Source organism: Morone saxatilis, unplaced genomic scaffold (assembly GCF_004916995.1).
Source record: "Morone saxatilis isolate NCDOM2014 unplaced genomic scaffold, NCSU_SB_2.0 Contig15, whole genome shotgun sequence".
NCBI classification, from domain to species: Eukaryota; Metazoa; Chordata; class Actinopteri; family Moronidae; genus Morone; species Morone saxatilis.
Window position 1 is genome coordinate 19,998,279 of NW_023339707.1, and position 20,196 is coordinate 20,018,474.

The 20,196-nt window shown below is 39.0% G+C and overlaps 1 protein-coding gene across 1 annotated transcript; it reads right to left on the reverse strand.

Annotated features, from left to right (window-relative positions):
• Positions 1-200: 200 nt before the first annotated feature.
• On the reverse strand, positions 201-18,935 carry LOC118324730 (chemokine-like protein TAFA-1). Its single transcript, XM_035657187.1, has 4 exons — positions 18,794-18,935; positions 1,638-1,778; positions 424-548; positions 201-233 (listed from the first exon to the last, which is right to left on the reverse strand). Exons 1-4 carry the CDS (start codon positions 18,933-18,935, stop codon positions 201-203), a joined length of 441 nt encoding a protein of 146 aa, XP_035513080.1.
• Between the last annotated feature and the right edge of the window lie 1,261 nt (positions 18,936-20,196).

Below are 20,196 nucleotides of genomic sequence, written 5' to 3' on the forward strand. Positions count from 1 at the left end.
AGAAGGAAAGACATATTTAGGATGATGTAAATATCACAGAAATACATATAAATTGTGTGTTTTGCCCTTTACAAAGCTTTGCAATTAAATCCGTTGAAAGAAATTAATTAGCATACCAGTGTCCCAGTATAAATGAAGAGGCTGACCTGCAGATTAATCTTTGCACCAGAGGTGTTCCCTTGCATCCCTTCCACAAAGTGTTAATATGTTGATGTTGTGTATGGCTGAGTGTTCTGACAAGAAAAAGGAGGAGGAAATTGAGGGGTTAGACCGTGTTGTTAACAAGTCAATTTGCAGTGAAATTCAATCCAAATAACTATGCTGTTTTGTTGATGCCACAGCTAGTGTTGCAGCGCTGTGCATTTCTCTCCCACTGCTCTGCTATAACGTCTTGTTTCCCGCGGTCAAGAGAGGTTATCTTACCCTTGTGGTTTTGATCTTGTTGCCGGCGTAGCACATCCAGCCTGAGTTGTCAGGAAGCGTCTTGCATTCCTCCCCCTCCAGGCAAGGCTCCATCTCACACCACCACCTTCCAATTACTATGGATGCTACAGGCAACAAAGACAAGAGAAATGGTGATGCAGGTAACTTTCACCCTAACAGAGTGTAAAACCAGATAGCAGAGCTCACAGTTTACAGATAGATGGCCATTAGGCAGGGGTGTCTTAATCTAATTGTCAAATGCGTCATGTAAAAGGTGGCAGTAAGTAACTTGGCTCCATTCGTCACATCCAACTTGTGCAAAAATGTTGCCTATTACAATGTGGGTTCTTTATTAGATGCAGAGGGTGGAACTGAGGCTTTTCATTGAGTGAGTGGATCGGTAGGTGTGACTGTGGCTTGACTTTAATGCATGCCACATTTCTGTCGTCAGGAGAGAAAATTGCCTTAAATACAGGGTAAGTAGACAGTAAATGGTTTGTAATGTCTGACAGAGGAAAAGAATCTGTCAGAGCTGACATCGAGAGACCTCAAAATCCCTCAGTCCGCTCAGAGATTGCAGTAATATTTGCAAAAGGATTTAAGATAAAGGCTGCAGGTGAGAGGTTTTCCAAAAGCCAATATGTGTTTTAGTTGTGTCAGACCAGAGCACCACATCCATTTCGTACAAGGTACTGAACCAGTGTAGCAGACATTTGTCAAAGCATGTATAAAACCAGCATGAAATATCTACAAGGTACCTATGTAATCAACAGCCATTTTCCTCTGCAGCTCTTTGCTTTATGTTAGTCTTTATTTTTTTACTCTTCTCCCTGGTGTGCTACATTCAGTGGTTATGTTTGACTGTCTTCTGTTGGTATAAAGCTTACCCCTGCAGATACCTTCTGCTGTCTGTCAGCAACCGAATTTGGATGTGACATTATCCCAGGTAATGTTAATCTTATCTGGGATATTGCATGGGTGACTTAGGCTTTTATTTGAACAAATCTCTGTATCTTTACAAAACATAGCAGTTTTGCCTGGCAGGATTTATCTTTTATATAATACAGTACATGTCTAGTTGAATTAAATGTAAATCATTCTTTTCCTGCAACGCAAGCAATTTCAAAACAAATATTCTTTTCTCATGCAACCTTAGGACAGAATTGTAGTAACACCGGATATTTTATTTTTTCTTTATCTGCTAAACTACTCACCGTCAACACATGAGGGTCTGTTTCTGGTGGTTCCTGCCACCTTCCCCGGCAGACAGGAACACTTGACTGTCTGTGACCGCTCCTCAATACGATTCTTATTACAGCATCTGTGAGCAGCAATTACTTCACACGTGCCCCCCTCTGATAAGGAAATAGAAATAAAAAAAACAGACAAAAAACGACATTAAGTCAGTATCTCAGGGGTAATCACATACAGCCACATTTACACTTAACACTTAACTGTTTTGAGATTGTACTTTTCCAATTTATGCTACTTTATAATTCTACTTCACAACATTTAAATATATGTTTTACTTAGTAAGAATTGTAACAGTTAGTCAATTAATTGATCAGTTGACTGTAAGAAAATTAATTGAAAACTATTATGATTATTGATTTATGGTTTAAGTTATTTTTCAGCAAAAATACCGGTGTTGGTCTGGTAGTCTCCAGTGCAAGGACCTTCTGCTTTCCTTGGTTCTATATCATTGCAGACTGAATATTTTTGTTTTTGTTGCTACAAGTTACTAGTTGTTTTGCAGATTAAGATTTAGCATATGATAACCATTGTCAAAGATTCAACCAGTGGTTCCCAAACTTTTGGCTTTAACCCCTTATTAAAAAAGGGATTGAGGCTTCTTATCACGTTTCAGATGAGTTGTTAAGTTCCAATAACAAATAATGGTACATATTATCCAATGTGTTTTTTCTCCCATTAATCATCAACTCCTCATATTTATCTTTGTTATCTATAAAGTAGTAAAAACTAGCTCCACCTCAACCAGCTACAACAGTAAAATGTTGCTCAGTACAATCGATCAATACAATCTAATAACTGTAATATATAACAATATCTCAAGCTTTCTGCTGCACAACCAGCATGTTTACTTTTGTAAATGAAAGACTTCTACTTTTAACAGAGTATTTTTCAATTGTAGCACTGGTACTCTTACTTAAAGCACCTACAAGGAACTTTCATTTTCTTTTGATTCTAGTGGCTCCTGTGGACAAAAGTGGTAATGTTTCCACCGCCTCGTTTCATTGATTTCAAAGGGAATCCGACTGAATATGACCCAGTGTGACATTTACGAGGATCTATAAATTAGATGTAATAACGTACCTTAAACATACCTTAAGCATCTCTTAATCTACGATGTCCACATTCATTAATGATTTATATTCACAGATTGATTTCAAGAAGCAAAATAACTATAAAACATCACTCAAGTTTGCTGTTAACAAGAATAATTATGCTTTACACGCTTTGAGCGAGCAAGGCCCCTGCAGCTTGTTGAATGTAAAATGATGATGAAGAGATGTGTGAGAGCGGACAGAAAAAAAAAACGTCTATTCGCAGGAGGAGAGGCCTGCTTCAGGGTTATCATGAATATGAACACTGGCTCCACCATGCAATTATCACCAAACTACTGGCTGTGCCCCGAAGGATGAGAGGACTGGACCGAGCAGACTTGACCCACCTCAACTGCTGGCCTCTCCCACCCACTGCGCTCACACTCTCTACATATGAGAGTTGTGCAGCAAAGTACCATCTGACAATTACACCCGTCAGCATGACACAAGATCAAGGAGGTTGTGGAGAGAAAGAGCAGAGAGAAGCAAAAAAGTATCTATTATTTTGCCAGCAAATTGATTTGAAGTAATGTTTGACAACGAGCTGTGGGTTTGTGAAATGTCTCGTGGCTAGATCTGCATATATATATACATATATATATCATATATATATATATCTTAACTACATTTGAATATTTTGGTTTGTGAGGCCATCCTGATGCAAGCATCACTGCAGTTCAGATAATCATAATTCATCAATATAAAAGTGGTGACAATCCTTATGTCAACATTCCTACCTTGATTAATAAACAGTACGCACAATAACTAACAAACAATAATATAGATGTAAGCAGATAGACATTTTTATTTGTCAATAACCATAATTTGAGGCATCCATAGCTGTTATATAAACACATAATTAATGCTTGAAAACATAACATAGTTGTGATCATATGTAACTATATGTGAAAGAGGTCAATTAATTAATTGACAGAAAATGTATCTGCAACAAAAATGTGCTTGTTCCAGCTTCTTAAATGTGAGCACTTGTGGCTTGTCTGTGTTTTATATAATTGTACATTAAATATCGTTGGCATTTGAGTGACACTTTACCTCAACCCCCTTATATTTAAATTTACAAGCAGTATGTAAATAAATAGTTTATAATACACTTTACCATTGTTTATGAACAACAGCTATAACTGTTGGTGTAAAAGCAGATAGTGAATCACAATCCAGTTAGAGTAATAATATTAAACATCATTGGAAAAGTTACCATTTAGTTTATATACAACTTATAAATGCTAAATAATGGGTGTTAAAGTGTCACTATTGGTCAGATGAAACAAAACAGATTAATCAGTAATAAAAATAGTCTTTATTTGAAGTCCTAATGATATGTTTGTATGGATTTTAAACATCCAAGCCCTTGAAAAAAATGTTTAAACCAGCATATTAATAATTTATACCTGTTTATATAAGTTGTATAACACAATGTAAGATTTGGTTCTGGTTATTTAGTGAAATTATCATTTAGTTTTGAATCTCAAATCTCTACAGGTAATTTGGGATTATAAGAGTGTGGAGGCAGCAATTTTCAGGAGATCGCCATTGTGTATATTGCTGTATTTCCTTTGAGTCCATGGATTTAAACCAGCCCAACTAAGCCATAAAGTAGCTTAAACTCAAAAACTACAGAGAGACAGAGTTGTGTGTCAATTTCTGGATATAATTGAGCCATCATGAGCTCCTGAGGGGATTAACCAACACAGCCCCACTTGACCCACAGGACAGAAGTAGATCAGTGGGAGCGTCTCACATTTGATTCTCTCATTTCTATCACATTGCTTTATATATATATATATTTAAAAAAACATCATAATTTTCTCTTATGTGCATAAAACCTCAAGAGAAGTCAGAATTAGATTGTGATTAAGTTGATAGCACTTCAATCAGAATTCAGTGTTTGTCCTGAGTGGATATAAAGTAGCATATGCACTGCCTGGTTGTAAATCTGCTTGTGCTGAAGCAAATGAGAAATATTAATTAAGCAGAACTGATGACAAGTTTTTAATTGGATAGGTGAGTTTTAAGAAACCAAATTAATAGCTAAATTTCAACACAGGAGGAGGAAATAATTGAGAAAGCTTGTTTTTTTCCTGCTTCTTGCCAACTGTGTTGAGATTCTTGGGGTTATCATGACTCCTGGCTCTATATTTCAGAAAACATCAACAGCCTTTGGTTCAACTGAAAAATATCCAGATCTTGTAGCCAGTCTGGGAGAATGTTGCTTGCTGTCTGATGCACTCAACAAAAGGGCATGTCTGCACAACATTAATCGTGATGTACCAGTGGAAGCAGTGGGGCATCATTTGAAAACAACAGCCCACAGGGGTTTGTTCTTCTTAATGCATCTCCTTAATTGCATAAGACAGCCCCAGATTTCCTCTTTGATCTATTAAAAACACACTACTCAACAGAATTAACTTGCATTGCTTGTTGCTAGCAAACAGAGCAAAGAATCGGGATACTCTATATTTGGAAATCATCACCTCAGAAGAATACATTAAAATCAAATAAAAATGCAAATCAGCGTGGTATTTCCAGCTGGCAGGTGTACTGGGTACCTTTAAACAAAAGCTACGCAACACTGACGAGCACTCTTCAAGTTCACCCATGGTTTCAGCCTGTGAGTACAACTCGCTGCATGCTCAGAGACCCCATCTTTGCATTATAAATATTTCAGAGGGAGTTGGAGAATAACATGGCTGGAGAAGAACGTTCTCATCAGGTGAGGGCTGGAACCATGCAAGGTTATAATTGTTTTCTGTATTTCCATTTTCCTCTATTATCAGTGACTATGAACAAAGTCAGTCATCCAAATGGCAAACAGCTTCAGGGTGTGGTGTGTGTGTGTGCGCGCATGTGCTTCTCTTGTTTCTGCAGCAACAGATTGATTGACAGTGAACAAGGGTCACACTGAAATTGTCATTCGTCGGGTTAGAGGTCACACAGAAGCAGAGGGTCTCTACTGGAACTGCTCTGTTTTTGTTGCCATGCTCTGTGCTCCTGCCTCTTCATTACTCTGAGCTGGGAAACAGAGCCTGTCAGGAAACGAGGTGACCACCTACAACCTGCACCCAACAGGGCACAGCTCATTTTTAGGTCTGAAAGAACTGCAAAACTCATAACTTTGTGCTATATGAGGTGGAAAGTTCTGTCCTGTTTTCTGGGGTGATTTCTTCCTGGTGTTGTTTGGTTTTTTATGTTGATTTATTTGCTGTGCTCAGACTTTTTTTTGGTTGGTCACTTCTGGCTGCAAAAAAGAAAGAAATCCTTGACCCAGAGAACATTGAACATTTGATGTATTTGATGTATTTATTGTATTTAGTGTTGCAGTCCACGGTCTGAATCTGTTCTCAGCCTCTCTTGCACTTCGGCTTTGACTTAGTGGAGAATTAAAGTGACTTGTACTCACCAAGTGGACGAAGGACCTATTCCTGAATGTTACAGTTTGTCACATCCCATTTATATCAATTATTATAAATTCAGCATCAGCGTCATCTTAATATTCTTCCAGATTAAAGCATTTTAGTTAACTCATAACTATACATGCAAAATTACATAACTGCTTTCTTAATTTATTTTCTGTAATATTTACATCGACACAGTGGTGGAAACTGCACTCACTCAGATATTGTACTTAAATGGGTGCCCCACTGATTTGCATCTCTTGAACTGGAGGACTCACAAGAGACAGATTTTTGAAATGATGTCAAAATCTGTGCAGCAGACGTTGAGCTATTGTGACTTTTAGTCCCTGATATGGGTCAAACTCCAACAACACTGGATCCTTCACTTCCCCTAATGAAATTTGATAACATCTTTCATCGGATCCTTTGCTGCCTCCCAAACGCCCAGTTCTTTCAAACTCCACACAAAGCTGAATTGTACTAAGTGCGTGTTTCCATTTCATGATGCTTAACACTTCTACTCCAGAGGGAAATATTGTCAGTTTATTTGCGAGCTTTAGTTTCTAGTTACTAATTAAGGATTTTCATACAAAACACATGATCCTTTTAAATTATGATGCATTTGTTCCCTAAAACAAATCTCAAAACACTGAAGTGCACTGTATTTCTTATTTCAAGATACAGTCAGTCCTTTAGATGGGTTCATTTTAAATTAAAAGGCTGCCATTAACTGAAATACTGAAACCTTACTGCAGCAATAGATTTAATTGCTTGTGTTATGAAAATAAGGCTTTTATCACATAGGCTAATTGTCTTTAAGATTGGGACTTTAGCACTGTTAGGTTGAACTTCCCAACAGTATAAAACAAAGTAGCTCTGTCTCAACCAGATATAACAGTAAATTGCTACTTATACAACAGTAATAATAATATATCTAATACTATAATCTATATAACACAAAACTAATTTTAAGTACATTTTGAATAGTTACTTACTTTAACTTGCAACTGAGTATTTTTACATTGTTGTATTATTACTTTCACTTAAGATGTTCAAAACTCTTCTCAGAAGGACTCTCATCTGTGTTGGCTTCAAAGCTGACGATAGTGAAAAGTCCACAACAACTGGGCAATCTCCATATGCTGATGAAGATAATGAGATATGAGCTACTAAACTGACCTAGTGGTGAGACTAATTGTATAACCACTGCCGTATACATTTTATTTAAAGAAACACAATAATTTGAATTGTAAATGCAGAGTTCAGAATTACGGAGCCCCTACGGAGCCCCTAAAGTACAGAGCCCCTAAAGGGACATGGGGGAAAAAAAACAATGAAACGTTTCTCCTGACCACGAGATACTTTCTGGTGCTCACGAGATACTTTCTCGTGGCACCAGATACGTTTCTCGTGAGCACCTCCTGCTCACGAGAAACCTTAGTTTAAGTACAGGCAGTTGTGCTTCCTGTGCGTCTGCCTCTAGGCTCATTAACTGCGGTCAAGCCAGCCGTTACTAGGGTGGCCATTATTAGGCCGGACAGTCCGGCTTTAAATGCCCTGTCTGGCAGCCGGACACTCATTTGTCCTCCTTTTGAGAAAATAACAAAAAGGTCCGCCTTTTGACACATTACCTTGTTAGTTTAATACTTGTTGGCTAAAATGTGTGTCAAAAAAGCTGTGTCAAAATAAGTAATTTCATTGGTTACATTTTCGTGTCGCGACCTATCAACACATGGCTAATTTTAATATCAATACCATTGTTATTGCACAACACGCGCTCATGGCGCGTTACTACCACCGAGGCATGTCAATCAACTCTGACGACAGAGAACCGTAAAAGTTACTAAAGTGGTTGTTGGTTGTAAGCAAATATGGACTTTTATTGTTGAATTTCTCCACATTGGTGCAGTAGAAATGCTGAATTAAGTGTACTTGTAGTCTTAATTGTGTAGAAGTCAAATATACCATTCATCACAGGAAATTATTGACAATATTCTTTTACACCCTACTCAAATATAGGAAAAGATGCCAGGTACAAATATGGAAAAGAAATTGTTGATTTGTGATTTTCCCATGTTCTCAAGCAGCCCGACTCTTCAGTAGTACTGTACCAACTTTGAAGCTTTTCATAATCTTAGAATTAAAGGCTTGATTTCCTTTTGTTGTCTAGTAACAAAGGCTGTACATCTACTTGTGTTTTCCAAAATGTGTAAATGATTTAGTCTTTTAGTCCAATGTTATAACATGAATTATAATATTTGATATCACACCAAAAGAAATCTGGAAAAAAGCTCACTTAAGGTTAGGTCTAGACTCATCTTGACCAAATTTTTCAGTCTGTTTAGGTAGTCTATTCTATTTAATTCTATTATTTGCCTATTCTGCTTTTATGCCTGCAAATCAAGATGTACTAGTGTATTGACAGTTACTGTAAAATAAATTTAACAGTGAGAGTAAAATTGCTTTTGTCAAACATAACAAACCCACTGGCACTCTACCCAACTTCTGACAGAGGGATCTGCTTTGTTCAAGTTTAGCACATGGAAATTTGTCAGAGCACTTAACTGTAATGCTATTATCTACACAAACGATAACACCTGGCATGAGCGGTGTCTCAGCTGCTGGATGGAGAGCGAGAGCCGTTCAGTCGACGGTCTACGGCACAATGAGTCATGCCAGAAGCCAACAACACTGCATCAAAATTCGATGAGTTATAGACAGCAGGACTAGATGAAGGCGAAAGCTGTCAAATCGTGCATGACATGAACACGTAGTGCCGATTCTGTGGATCTGTGGATCTGCGGTCCTGCTTGCCTAATGAATGTGAGCAGAGTTCATGTGGGACCAGTAAATGGTTCTTCAAACATGATGAAACAGCCATTGAGCAGAGGAAAGTGGTCAGTCTATCTCAATAGAAATGTCACTATGCAATAAGTATGCAATGACTCGCTGTCTACTGTAATGAGCCCAGACTGTGTGGTTGTCTCTGGAGACACTGATAGCAAGTATACCGTCTGAATGGCAACAATTCTCTGCCATCTGTTCCAGGCATTTGACACAGTGTGTACATGAAAAAATACTATAGAGGCAGTCTGCACATGGTCTATCATTTGGGTATAACCTAATAATCCAAGTGAAATACGTGGTTTTAACGGATACAGCATATGACTGAAAGAACAGCATTGAGAATATACGCTGTTACACTCCATATACAAACCAACTGGAAAGCCTAAGGGACTTAATTTATCAGGTAACTTGTCTCTCTCCTGGGGCTTTGGATTCCAGTGATTGGCAGCCAGTGGCACTTTGTGTACTGAGTGTGCATGCTCACACACATTTAAGTGCCATGTGACGATACATCTTGATAACCGCGTGACAACTGAATAACATCCCACAACCTCAGAGTCCATATCACATGCAGGTCCCCCCAAACTCAAAAGTCCATATTAACTGTGGTTAATTATTTTGTAGTTTAAAAGTAATTTACAAGAGACAGCAGGCTCCGATCTCCAAACCACAGCAGTCTGTGTTTTAGAGCAGCATGCCTGTCACCTTTTAATGGAAAATACATCCAAGGTGACCCATAATAGGCTCCACTTTCTCTGTGCATGCTCTCTGCAGACATCCAAGCCAGCAGGCTACAGCAGTTCTGCCGCTGACAGGAAATGGGAGCGGCAGATTAGAGAATGTCAAATTAATGCAGATGGAAGACAGTGAGAGGCACAAAACATGTGACTGCATGGTGTCAAATTGAGTGACTATTTTTTTTTTCTGCATGCCTTCTGTGAAAACATCTGAAGTCCCTGTAGTACTGTTGTTATTCTATACATAAATTCTGGGTTGAAAGTGAGTGACATATTGCTCGATATAGTGCGAGACAAATTTGTTTTGAGGCTAAAGAAAATGCAGAGGACTTGTGTGTTGGTGTAAACCATTAAAATGCTTGAGTAAACTTGGGAATTCTAAATGTTTTTTAGTCTTTGGGAAAAGCTCCAGATATTAAGGTGTCAAAACATGAGGATATCTTTTTCTTCACAAACTCGATTTCTTTTTTTAACGCATGTGTGTTCGAAAGTTTGCACTTGTGAGCACCTGTGCCTACAGGAGAGAGAAATCAAACCGATTTACAAGCAAAGACAACTACAAATTGCTGCTCTGAAAAAAGTTCTGTCTATAACAAACAAAAGCATAGGAATTCATGAAATTTGGCTGGTGGTTTTGACAGCGTGTGACACAAGGAGGCCGAAAGATTGGTCCTGTGCAGTGGGCCAGAGATGGGTGAAACTTTATTGAAATGCAAAATGACTACTCACAGAGCAGAACTGGTGTTGTTTTAAGATGCATAAAAACTGCATGGAACAGAGGAAGCAGCAAGTAGCAGGGAATGGGTTTTCGCATTTGCATGTGAGCCTCAAAGCTTGTCGTCTCTGTTGTCAGACACAACACAAGCCCAGGACACTGCAAGACTGGTCCTGATCAAGGGCATTAAATGCTGTTCTGACTCTCAGCGAGTGGGACCCGCACATGAAAAACGCCTGCAGTTATTTGGTTTTTATGGTGGAGATGTGTGGCTTGTTGAGCGTGACAGCGATGTGCTGTACAATAGCAGCTTTCATGTATAAACAAAGGCACTCTATCTATGTTATCCTTTAGTAGCACACATTCACTATTGAGTTTTTTAGAAATGGGCAAACAGAAAAATTACAATTACAAATATGTTATCTGTCAGTCAGATGTCATTCATTTTTAAATGTCAAGCCATTCCTGTTCTTCAATCCAGCCCCTTTTCCCATCTGGCAAATGTCCAGAACTGGTATTTCATATTTTTAGATCGCCTGCTCTGATGATAGAGTTACATTCAGCGAGAAGAAAAGGAAAAAGAGATAGAGTCGAGTCAGAGAGCCTTTAGAGAACAGCTGCTCGCCTTTGATGTGACTGCTGGCCCCTCTCACTGCCGGCCAGATAATCTACGCAGTATGCCAATGAGCCTGCAACATGTAAACTGTGTAATAATGCATAATACAAAGCCTAAATGACCTTTCGTGCTGTATGACATGTATTCTGAAGGGATGGTGGTGATGATTATGCAACACCTGCAAGCTGAAATTGGCGGGGATGGTTCTTTACTTATTCAGTATGATACAACAGAGCAGAATGTGTCATGTGATCAACATTTTGATCACATCTCACTGCAATCAAGGAAGGTAAAGAACATGTGTTATTGTATATTGAAATATTTTCAGAACCTATACAACATGTTTTAAATTAGATATTGTAGATGTGTTATTACGTGTTACACTATCAGATCATAATAGCAGCCTATTAAACACGTACTGCTTTTTTTATTGTAATTTAATTTCACGAGGCAGGGCATGAAATGTTTCAGTCAATCCTTCCATCATGTTGTTCATATTTGGCAAAATATATTTTTCCGCTTTTGTCCACATTTTCATACATGCATACTCCAGTCTCTCCAGGAAAGGTAATTAGATCTGTAGTGTAAATATGCCAATAGACTTATGGCACACAGGCACAGGAAATATTACAGCATGAAAAAACACTGAAATCTGCAATAGAGCCTGATAAACCCAATATTAATTACTTTGCTTATTTCTCATACTACCCTCCCCCTTGGAACCAATTAGTAAGTTGAGATGCTTCTTTTCAGTTTAATGAGGTCTAAGTAATGATAATGAATTTCATATTCCTGCCAAGCATTTAAAATAGGCTAGTGAAACCACAAAGGCATTGCCATATGAAATGATCGCTCAAGCATAATTCCCATTTCTTTCATTGAGAAACTCAAAAATGAGGAAATCAGGTCCCATTTTCACCACTACAAATACAGAGGGTGAATTAATAGAAGTAGTTTTTCTTCATGCTGACGGCGCTCAGGGATGGAGGGGTGTTAGTCACATGAAATCGCTCAGAATCTAGAGACCCAGTTTTAACTAGATTCAAATAAACGATGTGTCTCACAACTGGGTCACCAAATCTTCAAAATCACATCTAAATTCCACCACGAATGGCCAACAGTAAAGTGACAACAACCATGTTCATCGTCTAAAGAGCAGGGACAGCCTGAGGGCTGCCACACCTTGAAAATTCTCTACAAGGAAAAGAAGCAGAGAGGAACAAAAGCACACTGTCACAAACTTGTTACATCTCTACACCTCCATGTAATGTCAGTTAACAGGAAAACTAAGCAGCAGGGTAACCTTTTACCTTGGCAGGGAGCATATTTGCTGGAACAATCCTCTGTACACAAGGCAAGAGGGTTTGAACTCTCAAAGCTAATATTTACAAACAGTGGGGACACAAAAGTGTCATTAGTTTAACAGTAGATTTTTTTTTTCATGGGGAAAATGTTGAATTAAAGAGGAACAGTGCTCACACATGAGCCCACACAGGCTTCTGCAACCACTGACATCAGCAATTACTGTGAAGTGTGGGGATGGTGGGATCCTTTCCATTGTGAGGGCTTGTTTTGATTCTCTGGAATGGGAACAAAAGATGAAAGGTTGGATTGATTTTTTCCCCCATGTTATTAATCAAGAGGAATTTGAAGTGTTGTCACTGTGCCAGGCACAACATTTACTGTAGTCTGTTATCCCGTACCTCAGTGGGTTCAATGGTGTGACTCCAAATAGGGCATCCCAAGGTGAAAAATGTAGAGACCAGTTATAATGCTGTATAGTCCTTCAGATTAGTAGTGTCTACTTTCCTATCGTTATCCAATTAAGGGGCGGGGCCAGAGGGCTGGCCAGGGTTAGCTCAGTCTCTCTTGGACTCTGAGTGGCCACTGTTGCCCCTCCAGAGTCAAAAGGATGACAGGTAGCAAACTTGTTAGCATCACGTATGTACTAATGGTCAGGGCCAGGGCTATTGGACCACAACCTCTTTTGTGGCTTAGGAGGTAGAGTAGGTCGTACATTAATTCCAGGGTTGGCAGTTTGAGCCCCAGCTCCTCCTTCACATGGGTCCTTGAGCAAAGCACTGAACCCAGAGTTGCTCTAGGCCAGAGCCTTGCATGGTGGCTTTGCTACCATCAGTGTGAGTGTGAATGAGTATATTGTAAAGTGGTTTGTCAAGGTATACTGTTAAGCGCTTCATAAATGCAGTCCATTTACCACTTACAAAGAGAAGCAGCACAAACACAAAGAGGTGCCAAACAATAATAAAATCCCAGAGACGCTAAATGAAATGCATAACAAGACGTAAAATGACCCAAAACAACCACACGAGACTCAAAATTACCAAAAAAGAGAAACAAAACGACAAAAAACATAACACAAAAAGACTAATTGACCACAGAAAATCACAAAACGAACACAAAATAAAAGCCTTTTCTCTCTGTCTACAGCTGTGGGCTGTTTGGGGTTATTAAAAGCAGCTCTGTGTTGCTATTATTTGATATTAGAATATTTCATTTTCATTTATTACAATTATAAACAATGACCACTATTAATAATGTACACATGGGAGTCTTGACACATTTTTACTCATTTTACAAATGTGTCCTCCTTTAAAACTGTGTCCCTGGTCTGTCCTCAGTTTCTAAACCTGCTAATGCAGATGCATAATTCACGTTAATGAAAGTTTAATGCTGATTACACCTAACATCATCATTACACATTAATTAATATGAAACATTAATGTAATCCATATACCTCTTTTAAAAAGCCACTAATTAATTTTCAGCTACAGATAGTTCAGGCTCAGAACCTTTACAGAGCATTGTTTAATATAATCAAAGCCACTTATTTCCTTTGCTGTTTGCACACAACAAAAAGAACAGTATCTGTAATAGCTGAGCTTTGTTTTGGACTATTTCTGGATTAAAGCAAACATTTTTTATCGGGAGTCAGGGTTATAGAGTCAACTATCCTTCAGCTACGTCAGCTGTCACAGCAACATATTCAGAAAACTGCTGCTAACTACAAAACAAAACAAGGGTCTTAAAATCTTGCTAATGACCCCAAGAGGATGCTCTGCTTCTCATACACAACAGAGGCAAAATGGTGTAAACAATCAACTAACAATGCCATTCTGAGGCTAAATGTGTTCCAGTATTCACAGTGGTTATATATAAACAGTAAATGTCTCTTAACTACAAGCCTCCATTCTGTGCAGAGAAACAACTGGCCAGAGGCTGCAATTCATAGTGGTAGTTCTCTAACATAAATACATTTAATACTATGGTTGTAGGAGTACATGCAGTACGTGAGCTGTTTGGTACGGAACAGTACATCTCGCAAATTGCAGAACATTTATTCAAAAGTCCCACGCATAAAAACCCCCCACAAAAGATTGAGTTCATCTGGCTAGCCCGGCTTATGTACTGCTGTTTAATGCTGACATTTTTAACCCTCAGAGACATATCTCAGCTCTTTAGAGACCTGAAGTCAATATTACACCCTGTCTAATTGATTATATTTTTATCTAATTAAGCCTATTTCTCAAACTCTTTTCTGGTTTTGGAATGTTGAAACTGTAGAAAACCCTTTTTTTGCAGCCATGCTAGCAGAGTGGCTCCATGTAGGGCCACTGTCGGTCGGTCCACCTCTTCAGTCCAGACTGAAATATCTCAACAACCATTGGATGGATTGCCAGGAAATTTAGTGAAGAGATAGTGCCTAGGGGATGAAGCCTATTGACTTTGGTGTTCCCCTGACTTTCCTCTAGTGTCAGTTTACAAGCAATGTTACTTTAATCTGTAGCTAATTTGTGTTACAGTAAGTAAATTAGTAATTGTACGCATGTAGGAATATTTAGGAAAACACAACACTCATGCATGTAAGGGTTAAAGTAAATAGAAATAAATGTAGTTTTTCTTTTCCCACCACTACCATAAACAACTGCGACTTTAGCACTATGATATGTATTGAGCCATGAACTTTGTCTGAGCATTAACACCCCTTTTATTAATGCTTGGGGATTTTGGCTAAGACAGGAAACAGCTGGTGTAGTCTTGAGAGAGAAAGCTGGCTAATTAATTAAGCTGTGGGCCACAGAAATTCATTTTGCATATAAGCGTTGTGACCACAAACCATAGCCCCTGCACAGAATTGGCTGAAAGACTTCAATTAAACATGCTGTTTAAACAAATATCCACAAGCTTAGAGGAGCTCTCTCTTATGAATAATTCATAGCCTGGAAGAGAAAATAAATGGGAAATATTGAAATATGTAAAACCTATTTGTAGCTGTGAGCATACAGTAATAATTAGGGCAGTCATTGTCCTTAGATTCATTTACTTAAGAATATATTTTTCTTTCAGGGCTAACGGGAGGAAATGACACGAATAGTTTATTCTTGGTAAAATTTATGATACAACACATGAACAAGCTTTGCCTCTCAGAGCTACAAGAGCCAATAAAGTAAAGGAAATACACTTTGAAAGCTATAGAGGAAGTTTCTGGTGTTTTACAGAGTGGTCAGGGGTTCTTCGACGTCACTGTGGCATGTATAACAACATCAGGACAAAGTGGGTTTGCTGAGCTCCAGATGTGGAGCGGCCTCGGGCTCAGGCTGCGCGCCACTTCCCATTGGCACTGCAGCAGAGCAGCGTTGACACTAGCGAGAGCATAGTTGAGAGGAGGTCTAGGGGAGGGGAGGAGGAAGATGTATGTCAAAATAATGTGCCTCCGGGATGCATTATATAAGGCTATTAAATTGTCAGTGTCTAAAACAGTGCATAGAGGATACAACCTCTGTTTGTGACAGCCGAAAATCCATTTTTCATGTTTGTTTCATTGTGAGCTTTACCAGCGAGTGGTTTCCTTTGTTGGAGTGCATTGAAAAAAAAAAGCCCTGATCCTCTACTCCTCACTAAAGCTCCTGAAAGGGAGACAAGAGGGATTTTAATGGTATTCTCACTCTGGAAAGAAATTAAACTATAGGCGTACTCCATGTATTAGAAGAAATTGATATTAAAGTTGCTTAACACTGAAAGTACATCCATGTAGAAAAGGTACATCTTAGAGAGGGGAGGCTGGGGAAGGGGGTGGTAACTACACTGTAGCTGTTATAGTAGACTATCATAGTAGGTAACACTGTGAGGGTAGAGGAAGACAGTGGAATGGATATCATACTGAGTTAAGTATTTATGACTTAAGTCTGAATTAATTATAATATACAGTGGATACTTACAAGTGAGTTACTTCTGCTTGTATGCTTAGTTCTGCAGCTCTGCATATCTTATCTTGTTATGCACATTCACTTGCAGCAACACATTTTACAGCAACCACAAGGTAAGAGATTCTCCTCACAGTGTTAAGAATCGATGACCTTTTAGTTATGAACAGTTTGACCCTGCAAAGCCGGCTGTTGGTGGGAGTGAGTTCATAAGGGAGCAAGGCCACCTCAGGCAGCCACTATCTACACTTTGTCATACTCTCTGCTAACACCTCCACATGATGCACTGCATCACCAATGGCACAATTCCTTCCACTGTAAGTAGACTGCTGCTCAACACATTCAACGCACCTTTGTTCTTTCTGCAGTGAGCATATATTTCTGTCTTTACCGAACATCCCAGAAGAGCAGAGATTTTAGTCCTGAAAACATGTGATTTGTCACCCCTGCAAAGCAGGTTTTCACAATTTCAGCAGTAGGATTAAGTTTCAAAATCTATGTAAGTTGATTTAGCAAATCAATGTTTTAGAATTTAAAATTGTTCTGCGTTGTCCTTCGGACATTTTCAGGGGTCGAGAAATGCATGACCCCAAAAGCAACATCTCTGCCTGGCACATTACGGATGCACGACAAACACAATCTGTTCTGTTTTGTGCACAGTTCACGCTCTTTGCACCAAATAAATACAGCACCTTATGAATCATACCGCAGAGAGCAAAACTGCCTGTACCAGGAAGGCAGAGAACAGCCCTAAGCATATCTGAGAGAGTGGCAGGCAGCAATCTGTAAGTAGAGCTGTAGGGTGGAAAGCCGGCTGCCTTGTCCGAATCACTGAGCACACACAAGCACCTACTCAAGGGTCATCCAGCTAATGGACTTCTGGACACACATTCTTTGCAATAAGGCTGCCAATATCTCGGTACAGGAGTGGAACAGTTGCTTATATGCTGTCAAAAGAAATTATTACTGAAAACACATTTGGAGTGAGCAACACAATGTTGCTGATAAATCTGTAATCTTCCTGTCTCGTATGCCTTTTCACGCTACAGGTGTTTTTATTTACAACCAATAATTTATCTCGCTGGAGTTTGTGTATGTGGGAAGGATATGAACATCAGGTCACAATTTAGCTGTTCCCAAAGTCACTACACATGATTGACTTGGTTTTCTCAACAACATCCTCCCCATAGATCTAAATTTCTATTGGCAAGGACACAACTGATCTCCCGCCCTCTGTAATCTCGATTTCCTCTGGTAATACCAGTCACCGTGAACTTGTGGCATTTCACTGCCTTTAATGATTGGCCCAATGGTCTGCAACCACTGGCCTTCTTGCCACCAATTCATGACCCGTCAACCCCAATCCTCCCACCAATCCAACAGGCACACAACACACAGCACAGAACAAATGTCCCAGTGTCAGAATCAATCCAGACAGGCATCCCATCCTCCTCTCATAAAACTGGCATCTCATTTATCCAGGAGTGAAGACTAGCCATACTATGGTAAATGGAATGACAGGGCATTTACACTTTTAGTGGCAGAGGGTCCTGAAGGACTCGAATTGTTCGCTCTGTGCTCGTTTTCTCTAAAAAGGTGCCTGAATGCACATTTGAAATATTAATTCCATTTCCCTTTTGTTGACATGAGACCATTTTCTAGGAGACATCCTATTTGTGAATGTTTTTTTTTTTCTTTCTTTAACATTATTTCTCCTCCAATACACATGTGCAGACGTGAGTAATGAAATGAAGGTGTTGGAACAGGAAGTCTTCTGACTCACAACATTGAGAGTATTGAAAAGACCCCTTGCTGATATGCTTGAGGTGCACAGGCGCATAGAGGAAATATCAGACACCAAGGACCAGCACGCTCATGCAGCTACTTCTCCCTTTGAAGTTCTGACAGCATTCGGCTTCCTCTCCTCTGTTGAATCCTGAGATCATAATTATTTACCATAACCATGGCTCACATCCGCCTGACAAAAACAAAAGTTCGACCGCAATGTTACGGTCATTTTCTATTCAATGCAATTTCACAGAGACCACAATCGCACAGATCAAAATGAGAAGGAGCAGTGTAGCATGAATATCAACTGTAATAGCTCAAGAAGGAAAGTGCAAAGGCATTCATCATCTATCTTTGTGATCTTCAGTACAGAAATGCTCATGCTATCAAGGCCAAATCTTGGTGAAAAACAGCCGCTGCATAATGTGCTTGCTAAATAACTGGTTGGTAGTCCAAGCTAAAAAGCTAATATATCAATGGATGTATTGACTTACTGTAATAAAATCAAGATGGAAATATAAACCCAGAGCAAAATAAAGTGTGATTTTCTCCATGCTTCTGACAATCTAATTAAACACATGAGCAACCAAACCCAGCATGCTACAGTAGCAGTACTGTAGCATCATTTTGATGCTTTTAAGAAATCAGTGGTGCCCAGAGTAGGGGAGAAAGCTCTGTAGGGCTTACCGATCATGTGGATAGTGGTTCGTCCAGGCCTCGTCCCGTGATGCTGTTGGATGGTGTCATAGAAAGTGGCCTGACACAGCTGAATGGCAGTCACACTGACCCAGAGGCACAAGCAGAGCAGCCAGGACATGACAGGACACATCTGCTAAGGACCAGCAGAGGTGGAGTCAAAAAATACACCATGTTCTCAAACCTATAACCTCAACCCCTCCCAACACACACAAGCACACACACACTTCCGGGGTCATGATAAAAATAAATGAATGAATAAAAATAAATACTCCGGTCTATAATTGGCTTCCCTGGTGAAGTCTTTTAGTCATCTGAATTTATCATTAGCATGATTATATAAGTATGACTTCTTCACTGTTTCGTCTTCCTAGTTTGCCCTGTCTTGTCCCTGAGACACAACGCTGCAAATGTGGAGTGATCCCTGGGGAGTTTTTCCCATGCAGCAGAGATTTCCCCTGACAGGCTGACTCCCTTCAACTCCTGAGCTGTGCTCCTGCCTCAAAACCAAAATCAAACTTAAAGAAAGATAAGATTTTGCAAGCAGCTGGCTGCCGAGGCTTTTCTGTATCTGTCAGAATAATGTGACAGTGACACAGCAGTAATGGGAATCAAAAGCCTTGTAATGTTTCACCATGCTGTTTAGATAAGGGGGAAAAAAAGAAACAGAACAACAGCGAGGAATGCTCCTGGTCATAGGAGAAGGGTGGCTGCGAAGGAAATCTATGAGGGAGAAAACACAAAATGTTTCAGCCCTGAAATTGGTTAACATCAGTTTTATTCACAGCAGCAAACTGCCAACAAGCATTAGATTATTAACCATCTCCTTAAATGCATTAGTTCATATCGTAGCCTATTCATAAAATCAATTAGATGTACTTGGATTTAATTTCTTTATATGACTTCAACATTTTTCAAGTACTTAAAAACTTTTACCAAACCATAGGAAGAAAAAATTTGTAATGCATAAATTAGTACTATTAAGGTTAAATGAAGTGCATTCTGAAGAATCTGACTTTTCAGTCCTTTCACATGTCCATTGTGCTTTAAAGCATAACAATAAATAGTTCAGAAAATAGCTAAATGGCTGAATAAATGTCTTGAATAAAATTGAAATTCTCAATATCATCAATATCAAATCATATCATGGAATAAGACAAAATAAAAAAATGAATTTTTGTTGATCTAAACAATTATGTAGAATACAATTATGTGTACAGATTTCACATTTCAGAAGTCCAAACAGATTTTTATGGTAAATGTATGATTTTTCAGTTTTATGCAAAAAGCTAAATCTCCTGACAATGACATGATTTATTTTTTGCACATAGTAGAAAGAGGAAAATCTTACCTGAGCAACCCAACAAAGAGTATATAAATATCTCAACAGAATG

What these genes read in the sequence shown, in the direction of transcription:
- LOC118324730 (XM_035657187.1), bottom strand. Translation starts at nt 18,935, where the DNA reads ATGTGTCCTGTCATGTCCTGGCTGCTCTGCTTGTGCCTCTGGGTCAGT. An exon ending in CAGACCCTCATGTGTTGACG is followed by an intron (nt 549 to 1,637) that starts GTGAGTAGTTTA and finishes TGTTGCCTGTAG; the next exon opens with CATCCATAGTAATTGGAAGG. An exon ending in ACAAGATCAAAACCACAAGG is followed by an intron (nt 234 to 423) that starts GTAAGATAACCT and finishes TTTTCTTGTCAG; the next exon opens with AACACTCAGCCATACACAAC.